Source organism: Ranitomeya imitator, chromosome 4 (genome assembly GCF_032444005.1).
Source record: "Ranitomeya imitator isolate aRanImi1 chromosome 4, aRanImi1.pri, whole genome shotgun sequence".
NCBI classification, from domain to species: Eukaryota; Metazoa; Chordata; class Amphibia; order Anura; family Dendrobatidae; genus Ranitomeya; species Ranitomeya imitator.
Window position 1 is genome coordinate 437,078,191 of NC_091285.1, and position 15,537 is coordinate 437,093,727.

The following is a 15,537-nucleotide window of genomic DNA, read 5'->3' on the forward strand; positions in this document are numbered from 1 at the left end:
GACGCAACAAAAATCCAATTTATTGATCTTTTTTGAGCAGTATACGCTTTATTAGATTTTATTAGCCTGGGCCTGAAATGGCCAAATTTCTCGCATTTGCCTTTCTCCTTTACATTTAGATAGATTTGCCATTAAGATACCTGGAGAAGCTGCAGTAATCTCATGTAAAGCACATTCATTATATGGGATACACCAAAATGTAGCTTCAGCTTAATGATCTTTTGCCAGTATGATATAGGTTCCATATAGACAACTTTAACAATCGATAAGTCATAAAGACCTAGGCTTCTGTGTACAGCCCTGTGGTCTACTGCAGAGCTCCTAATGAAGTTAGTTGGAGCCAAGGAGTAAGAATATATGACCCTCAGAGATATTTTCTTCTGCTCTGCATAGTAATGTTTTGTTAAAGTTCTTTTCAAGCTTCATAAATATGCAATGGTTTTAGGCACATGTGGAAAAAGATAGCTAAATAAACTAATACTACTAATACTAGTACTGCTGTTATTGATCCCTCAAAAATAGTCAGTGATCACTGGATGCTAGAGAGTGGCAAACTTACTGTTTGAAACGGAACTCCACTTAATAAAATAAAAATAAAAGTCCTACTGTGCGCAGGGGTCGAATCCTCATGAACCAAGGGAAGGATAGAAGTGTTGATGTCTTTGGTGCCTCTGCAAGCGTTAGTGTCCAGGTGGTGCAGCGCTACGCTGAAAGGCTTACTTGACAGTGGTGGGACCAGGGCGCTATGGCCGGTAGCATCCCTGGTAACCAAGCAGTTGAAGGAGTCAGTGGTGTGTGACATCAGTTAGGTTGAGTCCGAAGTCCTGCGGTGTCCAAGTTCCAAAAACTACGCGTTTAGGGGAAAGCATGATTTCCCTTCATCAGGTTGCGCTGACTGGGGCTACAGGAGGAATTTTAAAGCTGGCGACTGGCTGTTGGAAGTTAAGATATGGTCCTCAAGGAGCCCTGATCTCAACATCATTGAGTCTGTCTGGGGTTACAGGAAGAGACAGAAGGATTGGTGCAAACCTGCAACCACTGAAGATCTGAGATTGGTTCTCAAAGATGTTTGGAACAACCTACCTGCTTAGTTCTTTGAAAAACTGTGTGCCAGTTTAACTAGACTAATTGATGCTGTTTTGGAGGCAACAGGTGGTCACAGCAAATATTGATTTGGATTTAGATTTCTTTTTTTCCCCCATTAACTTTGCATTTTGTTAATTGATAAAAATAAACTATTAACATTTCTATTTTTGAAGGCATACTTTGAGGACTTTTTCCACCTGCCAAACACTTTTGTATGGTACCATATATATTTTGATTCTCTAAATTACAAAATAAAAAATATGCATATTGATCATTCATAATGTGTATGGTAGTCAACACTGCAGATAGTAATCTAAAAAGGCCTTCGGAAAGGCGAGTGGTGAAAGTTACGTCATTAGTAGCAACATTACCAAGTTTGCAGGGATCTATATCAGCTCAGTTCACATTACCTGTGCTGTATTTTAAGAAACAAGTTTTTGCCACCTAATCTGAGAGCCGCATAATGTAGAAGCATATACCCTTAATCCAGCAATGTCTCTCTTACTGGGCTGCTTGCTGTAGTTTTGATAATATCACTGTATTATTAGCAAGAGATTCCCTAGTGGACTATTAAACCTGCTGCCATGTAGTCCTCCATATTCATGAGCTCCGTATAACCCCGCCCCCACCGCTGGCGGCTTTCTGCCTATTTACAGTACACACAGAAAACTGCCAATCAGTGATGAGGGCGGAGTCATACAGGGCTCAGCATTCTGACAACTGGTAGATGTGCAGCAGATGAAAGTGATCTTAAAACTGCAGCAAGCAGCCCAATAAGTGATACATTGTTGGAATCAAGGATTTTGACCGGCTCTCAGATGTGGTCAGGAAAACCTTGTAATAGATTCCCTTTCATGTATCAAACACTATGTGGTATAATATTAGATTCATAAATATGTTCTAGTTTGCAAACACAACTCTGCTCCTTACATCAAAAAGACTATGATTTTCTCAGATGTACATAATTTTTTTTTAAAAAGGCATTACAAATAGTGAAACACTAAGTAACCAGTTTTGACTTTTTTTTTTCCTAGGGCTTTCTCACATAATTGAAACCAGGAAAATCCTTGACTTACAAATAAACCTGCAGCCGTCTTACCTGTTGATCCCAAAGTCTGGCTTCTATCATGAAAAGACTGACCTTCTCATTGTGGATTTTGGTAGTTTGCAGGTATATATTGTAGCATGTTGGCTAAGCAGCAGGATTTCTTTGAATTATATTTAGGCCGTTAAATTATTAGTATTTTTTTTTTTTTTGCTAAAAATAATGTAGTCCTTTCTTTTCTGATGACACAGGCTTAGTGGTTGCAGCGGAGTTACATTTCCTTATCGGTGTCTAATTTTAGAAGGTATTGATGCCAAATTTAGATTTGTCTGTTTCTCACTTACTAGATATTTTCAGGTTACGTGAACACAAGATCCAGTCTTCGCTATTTCTGGACACTGGGAAGCTTGATACATGTTTTCCGTAATCGTAGCTTCATATGTGTTGTGTGAATGGAAATGGCATCATCCCTTGTAGTAGAATTATGTAATAATCACTTGTAACCATATCTGTGACATCTTACCATTTTGTGGCTTGTGGAAAATGATCGGGGCAGTTTTTTTTAAAACCTGGATGGTTTACAAATCAATTCTACTAAGATACATGACTCCCTTGCTTTCTGAAGGACTCTCTGACAAGGCCTCTTAAGGGGACACTGTACATAAATGACAGGTAATTGATTATTGCATAGACTCTTTAATTCTGAGGATTTTGTTAGCATAAAATGAAGATCATTGGAAAATACCTAATGTTTTGCGTTGGCTTAGAACTTTAAACGTTCTAAGATTAATAGGTTGAAATAGATGGAAAGTATGTACAAGCACTTCCACTGCCCATTTGTAACCATACATTTTAGATGTATTGTTAGTACTGGTCATTCAGGGCTGGCAGTCATTAGCTGACCGGCCAAAGATGACAGCACAGACACTGATAATTGTGTTGCACAGTATTTGTTTTCTCTGCATGCTGTGTTTACTTATATATTTAAGATGTAGGTATCACGATTAATGTTTCATTAATTTTGAAGATTAATATGACCATTTAAAGGGAACCTGTCATGTGACAAACCACTATATACCTGCAGATTTTGAATCAATCTGCAGGTTAAAAATGATCTTGCATTGTACAGTGCCCACATTGAGATGCTCTGCCAGGTGGAATGAACTTTATTTCCTCTTGGCATACTTGGTATTTCAGGGCAGGGGTGGCTCTGGCATGGTTTGAGTCATCGCTCTGTGCAATGGAGAGTGGCGGCTGTAACCGCACCCCTGGCACTAACTGACAGCCAGCCCTAATGATGAGCCGCCCTGGTACTCTCCATGCACAGGCAGTGACTGACACCTTGCCGGCTCCACCCCTGTGGCTGAAAGATCAAACCTGCTGGGGAATTGAAGTCCATTTCCTCCTGGTAGCAGGGCTCTCAGTGCAGCGGCTGCACGGTGTCAGGAAGCTATTAACTTGCAGATTAACACCCTAACTGCAGGTTAATAGTGTTTTGTCACATGGTAGGTTCCCTTTAAGGGGATTTTTTCCGCAAGAGTTGTTGTGTTAAACTATGGTCTTGTGTGAGTGTTACCTTTTTAATAACCTGTGAATCGCTAAATATTTTTTGCGAAAAAATTTATTAAAGATCTTATGTGATTTTTTTTTTTTCTCTTTTTTTTTTGCAGCTTACTAGTATTAACCAGGGTTCTCTTCCAACTATTGGCTCTTCATCACTGGAGGAGCTGATGGATAAAGCCTATGATAAATTTCATGTTCAACTCAAAAAAGTGCAAATGCTGTTCAGCAAACCAGGTATCGTTCAGTGTGTTTTAAAGACGACCTGTCACCAAATCAAAGGTGGCTATTTTTTGCTTTTTAATTTAATTCATAGTGCTCCTGGAGTATTTTATTTTTATTTTTTAAAGGGCCACTGTCACCCCCTCCAGCCGTTATAAACTAAAAGAGCCACCTTGTGCAGCAGTAATGCTGCATTCTAACAAGGTGGCTCTTTTAGTTTTTGGTGCCGGTATTCCCAAAATAAAGCTATTTATAATTTTGCCAAAATACCTTTCTTTAGACCTGGAGGCAGGTCTTAACCTCCCTCTTGGAAACGCCACACTGCCGTCACTCATATCTTCTGGGGCGCCGGTCGCCGCCCCCTCCGCGGTGTGTTATGCATTATGCACAGTGCGGGGCTGGGATTCATTAGCTGGGTGGCCGTACTGGCCACACAGGCGCAGTCTGCAACAAAGCAGGTGAGGTCAGACGGCCAGTGCTCACTGCGCCTGCCCCAGGCAGAAGAGAACAGCGCAGGCGCCGGATTTCATAGCAAAACACCGCAGAGGGAGCGGCGACCCAGAAGATATGAGTGACGGCAGTGTGGCGTTTCCAAGAGGGGGGTTAAGACCTGCCTCCAGGTCTAAAGAAAGGTATTTTGGCAAAATTATAAATAGCTTTATTTTGAGATTGACTGCAACAAAAACTAAAAGAGCCACCTTGTTAGAATGCAGCATTACTGCTGCACAAGGTGGCTCTTTTAGTTTATAACGGCTGGAGGGGGTGACAGTGGCCCTTTAAAGCCTGTACCATATACGGTATTTGTTTCTTTTTATTTAATGTGCCAATGTGTCGAAATCTCTTTAAATGCACTATCTTACCTTACCTTATTTAAGTTTTTAACTATCAACCTTTGCTTTAAAAACTAATATTTCCAGATTAGCAATTGCAAAAAAGTACTGGCTTTATAAACTGTAATTTATTCAGCACAAAGACTTAAATGTTTTTTTGTTTTTTTTTACCAAGAACAGCATACATTTTAATTAATAGATCTTGTAATAAAAGAAATTCTGCAATTAGATGTGTTAAATAAAATGTTCCTGTATGGTCAGACACAGCCATTCCATAGTACACAGCAGGGGCACGTCTATAAGATTCTCAGCACAGGAACAATTTAAAATAACAAACAACCAATTTTGCCAATGTACTATTATTAAATTGTCTTTTACCCTTCGCCACGACAGCACCCACTTTGAGAGAGGGACCCGTCTATAGGAACAGGAAACCTACAGAGATAAAAAGGGCGGTCCCCCCTCTCCTCCTCAGTTAGTTTCCTGTTCCTATCGGAATCCCCATGTATACCTACAGCATGGATCCTGGGCTGTGCATCTGCCTGGGTGGTGGCCGCGGGAACACCAGGAGTTGCGGCACCAGGAGCAGCGTCGGGGGAGCCACTGCATGCAGCCTCCCCCCTCGTCTGTGTGATTTCTGGCGGGGTCCGGGAGCAGGGCCGGCCGAAGGAGGGGGCACGTTCGAGTGCGGGCCAGCAGTGATACACCGCTTAGGAGCAGCGGTTCCGGCAATATGGCCGCGGTGAGTGTTCCATCGCGCCGACCCGGAAGTAGTGGGAGTACTTCCGGTGTGCGGTCGGCGGGGAACGCCGCAGATTTAAAAAGCGTCGGGGCTAAGAGTGAATGTGCTCGTAAAGTCGTCCCCGGCGCATGAGGGGCACCCACCAGCGGTGGAGCAGAATAGCGCTGGAGCAGAATAGCGCTGAAGCAGACATCACAATGGAGGACAGCAGCGCTAAAAGCAAATCCACTAATAAAAGGTCTGCCACTCAAATGAAGACAAGGGGTAGAGAAGGACATCTACCCAGAGGCCGCACAGCATCCCCACCTCCTAAATCGGTACCGCCATTTGCTTCACTGGGTGAGTGTTTAAAATCCTCTACCTATAAGCTGACCCCTTCCTTCTTTATACTCTCCCTCTTAGGCTAGAAGATCCAGTAAATCAAAGCATATGGAATGTGCCCTGCGTTTACAGCCCCTTCCCAATGCATATCCAAAAAGGTTGTGTCCCAGCTGCATTAATCATACCTCACAGGAAGAGTCTGCCTTGACAACTAACAATATCAGAGCCTTAATTAGGCAGGAGATCCAATCTCTAGGGTCCAAAAGCTTAAAGAAAAAGGGAGGCAGAAGCCCTTCCCCCGTTTCCAGCTCAGAATCAGAAGAGGGCTTAATCCGATCCTCTGATACTGCAGCGTCATCATCTAGCTTTAGGGCCGAGCATGCTTTCCAATGGATAGCATAGATAACCTGGTAAAATCTGTCAGGAATACTATGGGTTGCCCAGACACGATTGAGGCCAGGTCAGCATAAGATATTATGTTTGCTGGTCTGGGCCAGAAAAAACGTAGAGCTTTTCCATTTGTTTCAGCTATAAAAGATCTGGTCAAAAAAGAATGGGATAAACAAGATAAAGGCTTTCTCCCATCCTCTTCCAAAAGACGTTACCCTTTCAGTGATCTGGAGGTATGGTCTAAGATCCCAAAAGTGGAATATGGCGGTGGCATCCACCTCTAAACAAACGCCTCTTCCTGTAGAAGATACAGGAGTGTTGTTAGACCCACTAGACCGTAAAACTGAAGCTTTACTTAAAAGGTCGTGGGAAATGAATACGGGAGCCTTTAAGCCTGCCATATCGGGCACAAGCACAGCGAGATCCCTTTTAGTGTGGGTAGATCAGCTGGAGTAGCAAGTTAAAGGCAAAGTAACGAGGGAAAAAATTCTTCAAGCAGTTCCGTTGATTAGAAGTGCTGCAGCATTCTTGGCTGATTCATCTGCGGATTCTCCCCGTTTAGCAGTCAGATCAATCGGCCTAGTGAATGCGGCTCATCGAACCCTCTGGCTTAAAGGATGGAAAGCGAATGCACAGTCCAAATCTAGACTTTGTACAATCCCGTGCCAGGCTGAGTTCCTGTTTGGTAAAGTTCTGGATGACCTACTCAGCAAAGCAGGAGAAAGAAGGAAGGATTTTCCTAAACAATTTCTTATAGGAGAGCATTTAGAAGATGGCCTTTTAACAGAAGGAAGCCGTTTGAGCCACAAAAGGATCGCTGGGATACAAAAGAAACAGAGCAAAAAAGTGCCTTGTTTAGTGGCTCCGAATCAAACAAGCGAAATAGATACCGTCAGTAACGATATTCCAGTAGGTGGAAGGTTAAAAGCGTGTAACATCAAGTCAGTGGATCCTCCACCTAATTAAAACAGGACTAAGATTAGAATTTTTTCGACTCCCACAAGATACTTTTATTGTAACATCCCTGAGAGCATCGGAACAACAAAAGGCACTCCAGTTAGAAATATTCAGTCTATTGGCCAAAAATGTTCTCATAGAAGTACCAAAGAATCAGGAAAGAAGGGGATTTTATTCCCCTTTATTTCTGATTTCAATACCTGATGGTTCTTTCCGTATTATAATAAACCTTAAAAAATTAAATTCTTTTTTGTATGATCACACCTTTAAGATGGAATCAATCAGGTCTACTATAAAACTCTTATTCCCTAGATATTTCATGGCGGGATTAGACTTGAAGGATGCGTACTATCATCTACCTATCCATCCAAAACATAAACAATATCTCCGTGTGGCAGTCGACTGGGGAGACCGGATCAGTCACTTCCAGTTTACAGCAATGCCATTCGGCCTTTCAATGGCTCCTCGTGTTTTCACGAAGGTTATGCTCGAGGTGATGGCCTATCTACGGCAACAAGATACATTAATTGTGCCCTACCTGGATGATTTCTTAATAATTGGAAACTCTGCCTCACAATGTAAGGAGCGCTTAGCTAACACCATTTCATCTTTCCAGGTAATAGGATGTATTGTAAACTTCGAGAAATCCAGACTTCATCCAGAAACTCTCCAATCCTTCCTGGGGCTACACTTGGACTCTATAAGTCAGAGATGTCTCTTACCAGAATCCAAGAAATTAAGTATAATCTCGAAAGTTCGTATGGCGAGGTCTAACCCTCAAATGTCACTGAGAGACGCCATGTCTCTCTTAGGCTCGCTCACCTCCTGCATCCCTGCGGTCCAATGGGTCCAATATCACACTAGGACCTTACAGCATGAGATCCTGTTTGCGCAATACCATTCTCAGGGACATTTAAATACCAAAATTATCCTTTCTAAAGAGGTACTTGATTCTTTGTCTTGGTGGTTAGATAAAAAACATTTATCTAGAGGGGTTCCATGGACGATAAAACCTTCCAAAATAATTACCACTGATGCAAGCCCAGATGGGTGGGGGGCCCATTTAGGTCAGAATATAGCTCAAGGCCGCTGGAACTCGGTAGAGTTGCAGCAGTCCTCCAATTGGAAGGAACTGAATGCAGTTAATTGTGCTTTGAATTTTTTCCTTCCCCAGCTCCGAGGATCTCATATAAGAATCCTATTGGACAATATGACAGTCGTCGCATATTTAAATCGTCAAGACGTAACGCGATCACGAACTCTGATGTCTTCAGCAACAAATATTTTCAATCTAGCAGAGGAAAATCTCTTATCACTCACGGCTCTTCATATCAGGGGTAGAAAACTCAAAAGCTGACTTCCTCAGTCACCACAGGCTTTGCCAAGGAGAATGGACTCTCAATGTTCATATATTCAGAAAGATAATCGAGGTATGGGGACTTCCACAAATAGATTTATTTGCGACCAGGGAAAACAGACAGGTGCAAATATTTGCCTCCCTGAATGCAGCGGAATATTCCAAACATGATAGACTCGCTCCAGTATCCTTGGAAATCTGACCTAGCCTATTCCTTCCCAACAATGATGTTAATTCCATTAGTAATAAAAAGATAAGGGAAGAAAAATCAAGGGTGATTCTAATAGCACCCTTCTAGCCAAGAAGGCCGTGGTTTTCATGCCTCCGAGCAATGTCGGTTTGCGATCCCTGGATACTGCCAACAATCCCAGACCTACTGTCTCAAGGTCCATTCCATCACCCACAGGTGAAGGGACTCCACTTGACGGCATGGAACTTGAGAGGCAAATATTAACTTCAAGAGGCTTTTCTCAAGATTTGATTGATACGCTACTACTAAGTAGGAAAAAATCTACACCTTTAATATATGGTAGAGTATGGAGGAAGTTTTTGGTCTTTTATGCAGAACCCCTCTCTGATGCAGCTCCAATCAAATCTATTCTAGAGTTCTTGCAAAGAGGTCATAAACTGGGACTCTCGGTGAAAACATTGAGTCCAAGTTTCTGCCTTGGGAGCCCTTTATAGTACTAATATAGCGGGCGACAGATGGATAGCGAGATTCATTAAAGCATGTGAAAGGAGTACCCCAGTACATATTCCACGTCTACCACCCTGGGACTTGAATCTAGTCCTGGATGCTTTTCCTGAACCCCCCTTTGAGCCTTTACAGTCTATTCCTCTAAAGATTATCTCATACAAGGAAGCCTTATTAATAACCTTAACATCTGCCAGAAGAGTCAGAGACATCCAGGCACTTTCTGTAGATCCTCCCTTCCTATTAACATACCAGGACAGGGTAGTTCTTAAACCAGATCCATCATACCTTCCAAAGGTAGCAACAAATTATCATAGGTCTCAAGAAATTTTCCTTCCTTCCTTTCATGACAATCCATCAAATCCAGAGGAAAAAAAATCCACACATGTTGGATGTGAAAAGAGCAGTCTTGACCTATGTAGAGAGAACCCAGTCCTGGAGACAGAGTAGGGCTCTGTTTATATCTTTTCAGGGTCACAGAAAAGGTCTCTGAGTCACAAACGCTACCTTGTCCCGATGGATTAGAGAAGCCATCTGTCTAGCCTACTCGGCAAAAGGCAAGACTCCTCCAGAAGGTGTGAAGGCCCATTCGGCTCGCGCTGTATCGTCCTCTTGGGTGGAGAAAGCGGATATCGCCATTGAGCTCATATGTAAGGCCGCAAATTGGTTGTCACCTTCAACCTTTTATAAACATTATAGGCTTGACCTATCTTCTTCGTCTGACTTAACCTTTGGGAGAGCTGTCCTCAGCACGGTGATCCCACCCAGGTGAAGGTTCTCTGTAAATCTCTCAAAGTGGGTGCTGTCGTGGCGAAGGGTAAAAAGTCGGATTACTTACTGGTAATGCTCTTTTAATGAGTCCACGACAGCACCCTCTCACTTCCCACCCTAGTTAGTTATGTATAGTTATTCACATAATACTAAATTTTTTTTTTCATGGGTGAATATAAAGTAGTAAAACGTGTAAAATGTTACGCGCATTTATTAATTTGACAACGGCGGTTCCTCTCGTACTCTGAAAAACAACTGAGGAGGAGAGGGGGACCGCCCTTTTTATCCCTGTAGGTTTCCTTTTCCTTTGGGCGGGTCCCTCTCTCAAAGTGGGTGCTATTGTGGACTCCGGCTTTTCTCCTACGCCTCATTGGACGACACAGGACCATGGGTGTTATGCTGCTGCCACTAGGAGGAAACAAAGTAATACAGAAAGAATAGCTCCTCCCCTGCAGTATACACCCTCCTGCTGACACCAAGTGAACCAGTCCTTGCTTAGTGTCTGTAGGACGCACTTTTTACTTTTTATGCTATTTTTTCCCTTAACGGAGCGAATGGGGGCGACTGTTTCTTTCTAGGTTCCGATCTCCCCCGAATCATCAACAGGCAAGTACGTAGAGCGTCTCTCCCATATCCTTTTCTGCAACGTTGGATGCCAGCCCTGAGCGCACCTTACGGGCGACGGTTCCTTCGCATTCCGAACTCCCCCCTACATTGCAGGCGACCACATGGAGTAGCCCTCCATCTACCTCTCCTGGAGCCAGGTGCATAGCCGGACACAAATATGTATGGCATCCATGCAGCCCCCTCTGCATCACCACTGATATAGCGGATGACGCATGGCGGCAGAAGCTCTCCACCCCTTCCCTGACTATGGCGATGGTGGATTGAGCACCGGCCCACCACATCTACTGTGAGTACACTGCGGGAGCCGAGGTGCTGGGGGGTCCTGGTCCCCAGGGTATGGAAGGTCCGCACCTTAAAGCCCGGGTCCGTGGGTGGTCCGCAGTGCTGCAATTCAATTATGGAGTGTGGCTTAAGAAGGGTGCTAATAGCGGTCGCGGCGCTGGTGTAGGCCGCAACCGCAGGTTTAAAATTTAGCCCCCGGCCTTTCCCCTTCATACAGGCTGGTGTTTTGGCCATGCCCAACGGCAGTTACCGCCGCCCACTCTTTCTGGCGCTTCTCATTCCCTGAGAAGCGCTCTCACTTCCTGATCTCGGCGGCCATCTTGATATACCCACAGGGCTGATGCTGCAACGCTGCTCCAGCCTTTTTGAATCACAGTCTTCAGGACTAGCGATTTCTGGGCAAACACTGTGGACCTCCCCTGGGGACTCAAGACACAGGACCTGGGTAAGCTGCAGAAACATGTCTTAACCCTTCCCGTTAGTAAGCGCTTTCCTCAAGGATATGCTATGCCTCAATCAAAGCCTCACAAAATGTCTGGGAAAACCTACACTATGTTTTTTGCAGCATGTACCGCTCGTAAAGTGTCATTACCCCGGGATCACAATACTACATTGTGCACGGCTTGTGAACCAGTGACTGCTCAGGAAACACCGGTTTCTGAAACCAAACCCAGTGAGCCTAGTCCCCCTGAGTGGGCTACCTCCCTTACCCGGTCTATGGCATCCCTGGCTAAAGCGTTAGAATTGTTCCGAGACCCTTTCTCTAACAGGGCACTATTTCGGACGACGCTTCCGATGATCGGAAACCCTTGTACTCCAGGGGTCGTACCTTACCAAGGAGCTCTCGCACTTCCAGGATCAGGACTTATGCCATATCCTCAGACCATCACCGGGATTCGGGTTCTGAGAGCTCCATTTCTCGCTCCCCTTCTATTGGGGCTAGTAGAGAACCTGTTTGAGGATGATTCTAATACATCCCTAGATCAGGAATTTCATCACGATCAGGAGACTCTCGATTCTGAGTCAGTGAATAAGGCTTTGAAGCTTGAGGAGAAACCTTTATCTAAAACTGATCATGCCATGTACTTTAAGAGGACCAAGCGAGCTCACAGAGTGTTCGCCACTCATTCTGTATTTAAGGAAATCGTTGAATCTCGCAAGATCCATCCAGATAAACGATTCACAGGGCAGAAGCCCATGGAGTCAATATATTCTTTTGCCCAAGAAAAGATTGGTCGCAATCTCCACCGATCACGCCTGGCTACTAAATCTGTTTTATTCTTCTCGGAGGGCGCCTCTATTAAAAACCCAACCGATCGTCAGATCGAGAATATTACGCGTTCAGCCTTTGAAGCCTCACTACGTGGGTGGCTAAGGCTATGACCCACTGGGCTGAGGTCTTGTCTTCAGCGGTGCTGGATACCAATCATCCCTCCAAGATAGCAGACGTCGCTACTCAGACAGCCAGAGTTGGAGATTCTGTAGTCACCGTGTCCCTGGATGCCGCTAACTATGCTTCTCAAGCAGCAGCAAACGCCATCACCATCCGGTGGTCCTCATGGCTCAGGGACTGGCGTGCGGATTCGGTTTCCAAAAAGTCATTGACTTAACTACCATATCAGAGCGGTCGCCTTTTTTGGTAAAAAGCTCGACCAACTTAGTTCCGATGCCACCGGTGGGAAGAGTAATTATCTTCCACAACCACAGGCTCGGCCCCGATTTTTTTTTTCCGTTATAACTCAAACTGGTCCTCTACTTCTACGTCTCCTGGTTCCGGCCGGGCACAACGTGGAGACAGAGGTTCCCAGGCCTTCCCTTTGATGGAGAGGCAGGCTGAGGCAGTTGGGATCTAGAGGCTCCAGAGGATCCAGATCCTCCACACGACGACTCCCTGTGGTATCCGGGGGGTACCCTCAAAGTAGGCGGCCGCCTGCTTTTCTTCAGTGCCGCGTGGCTCTTGGTCAGTCACGACGAGTGGGTCCATGACTTAGTGTTCTCCGGATACAAGATAGATTTCTTATCTCGTCCTCCCAGGGCAAAAGCTTCAGAGTTCTTCCAAGCTATAAGCTCTCTGAGAAAAGACGGAGTTATTATTCCGATCCCTCAAATCGAACGGTTTCAAGGTTTTTATTCAAAAATCTTCATGGTTCTATAGAAGGACGGTACAGTACGCCCCATACTGGACCCAAAACTGCTGAACACGTTCATCTTGGTGTGACGTTTCCGGATGGAATCGCTTCGTCCTGTCATCGCCTCCATGGGAAAAGGCGAGTTCCTGGCATCTATAGACATCCAGAATGCGTGCCTCCACATTCCTATTTTACCTTCTCACTAAAGGTTTCTTCGCTTCGTGATTCAGGAACAACACTTCCAATTCGTTGCTCTGCCCTTTGGCCTCGCCATCGCCCCCAGGGTATTCACAAAGGTCATGGCGGCTTCCGTGGCCATACTCCACACCCGATGAGTGGTGGTGCTACCGTATCTAGACGATATCCTCATCAAATGCCCTTCTTTCCGCGCCTGCAAGGAGGCTGTGAACATTACAATAGATTCTCCTTCTCGCCTGGGTTGGAAAATAAACTTCAAAAAATCTTCCCCAGTACCGGCTCAGCGAATTTCCTACCTAGGAATGATACTGGACTCGTCCCAGGGGTTGGTGCTTCTTCCCCCGGAAAAGATCTCAGCCTTACAGCGGGAAGCTCAGAAGCTCTCTCAACCTCGCACTCACTCTCTGCGCTTCAGTATGAGAGTCCTCGGCAGGGTGGTAGCAGCCGTGGAGGCGGTTCTATTTGCCCAGTTATACCTCCATCCCTTACAGCATGCCCTTCTGGCTGTTTGGGACAGGAACTCGTTCTCCCTCGACCGTCGGTTTTTCCTTTCCCAGCGAGCCAGACAGTCTCTCAGGTGGTGGAGAGTATAGTCCTCCCTGAGTCAAGAGAAGTATTTTCTTCCAGTTTATTGGCTAGTTGTGACAACAGATGCCAGTCTTCTAGGCTGGGGAGCGGTGTTCTTATATCACACTGCTCAGGGCCGCGGGTCTCTTCAAGAATCACTCCTTCCGATCAACATTTTAGAAATTCAGGCAATCAGGTTAGCTCTTCTCCAATTCCATCCCTTCCTGGCGGGTCGTCCCATCAGGACTCAGTCCGACAATGCCACTGCAGTGGCATGCATCAACTGACAAGGGGGAACCCGCAGCATGTCAGCCTTGAACGAGGTAGGCTACATTCTCTGTTGGGCCGAGGAAAACCGCTCAATGATCTCTGCGGTTCACATCCGGAGTGGACAATTGGGAGGCAGATTTCCTCAGTCGTCAAGGCCTCGACTCTGGGGAGTGATCTCTCCATCCGGAGATCTTCCACCAGATCCGCTGTCGTTGCGGCTCCCCAGACGTGGATCTGATGGCCTCATGGCTAAATTCCAAGGTTCCTGACTTCATAGCTCGGTCCCACGATCCAGCAGCAATCTAGTCAGATGCACTCGTACTCCCGTGGCATCATTTTCGGCTTCCGTACATATTTCCCCCGCTCCCTTTTCTGCCGAGAGTCATCAAGAAGATCAGAGCGGAGGGAGTACTGGTAATCCTTATTGCGCCAGTTTGGCCGCGCCGGTTGTGGTATGCGGAACTAGTTCAACTAGTTGCCGATGTTCCCTGGCGATTACCGAATCGTGTAGACCTCTTTTCACAGGGCCCCATTTACTACCAGAACTCCGAGGCCCTGTGTTTGACGGCATGGCCGTTGAGTCCTGTGTTCTAACCCAGGCAGGCTTCTTCGGAAGTCATCTCTACCATGGTCAGCGCTAGAAAGCCTACGTCTATGCGCATTTATCATCACACTTGGAAAACCCTCTTTTCCTGGTGCAACGACCGAGGACGTTCTCCTCTTGAATTCTCCATTCCTTCCATCCTCAAATTTTTTCAAACGGGTTTGGACTTAGGTCTCGCAGATTTCAGTCCTGTCCGTTCTGTTCCAACGCAGGATTGCCAACAGATTACGAGTGAAGACGTTCATAAAGGGAGTTGCCCATATAAGTCACCCTATAATTAATCTGGTCCTTGGAGTCTTGCAAGAAGCTCCTTTCGAACCTCTACAGGAGGTTTCCCTGTCTTTTCTTTCAAGGAAGGTTGCCTTCCTGGTTGCGGGCACGTCCATTAGACGAGTCTCGGAGCTGGCGGCTCTGTCTTGTCAAGTTTCCTTCCTGAGTTTTCTTCAGGATAGGGTGGTTTTGAGAACATCCCCGTCCTTTTTGCCAAAAGTTGTCTCATTCTTTCATCTCAATCAGGAGATTGTCTTACCGTCTCTCTGCCCGGCACCAGTTTGTCGCAACGAGTAGGCCCTCCACACACTAGATTTAGTGAAAGCTCTCAAGAGATACGTCTCGCAGACAGCATCCTTCTGCAGGTCGGATGCCCTGTTTTGTGCAGGGGTTTCCCGCTTCCAAGGCGATAATAGCAATATGGATTCGTTCAGCTATTTGGGAGTCCTTCCGAGTCAGAGGTCATTCTGTCCCAGCAGGGATTAAGCCTCATTCCACTCAGTCATTGGGTGCGTCTTGGGCCATCCGGCACCAAGCTTCGGCAGCGCAAGTTTGCAGAGCTGCGACCTGGTCCAGTCTGCATACACTTACAAAACATTGCCATATTCATTCTCA

General features: G+C 45.5%; 1 protein-coding gene across 2 annotated transcripts in view; it reads left to right on the top strand.

Annotated features, from left to right (window-relative positions):
* VPS13C (vacuolar protein sorting 13 homolog C) overlaps positions 1-15,537 on the top strand; it is a 478,755-nt gene that overhangs the window by 170,294 nt on the left and 292,924 nt on the right. For both annotated transcript variants that reach the window (XM_069765602.1, XM_069765601.1), the window contains 2 exons: positions 2,121-2,257; positions 3,802-3,928. In XM_069765602.1, the coding sequence (XP_069621703.1) occupies positions 2,121-2,257; positions 3,802-3,928 (264 nt within the window). The remainder of the gene's footprint in view (positions 1-2,120; positions 2,258-3,801; positions 3,929-15,537) is intronic.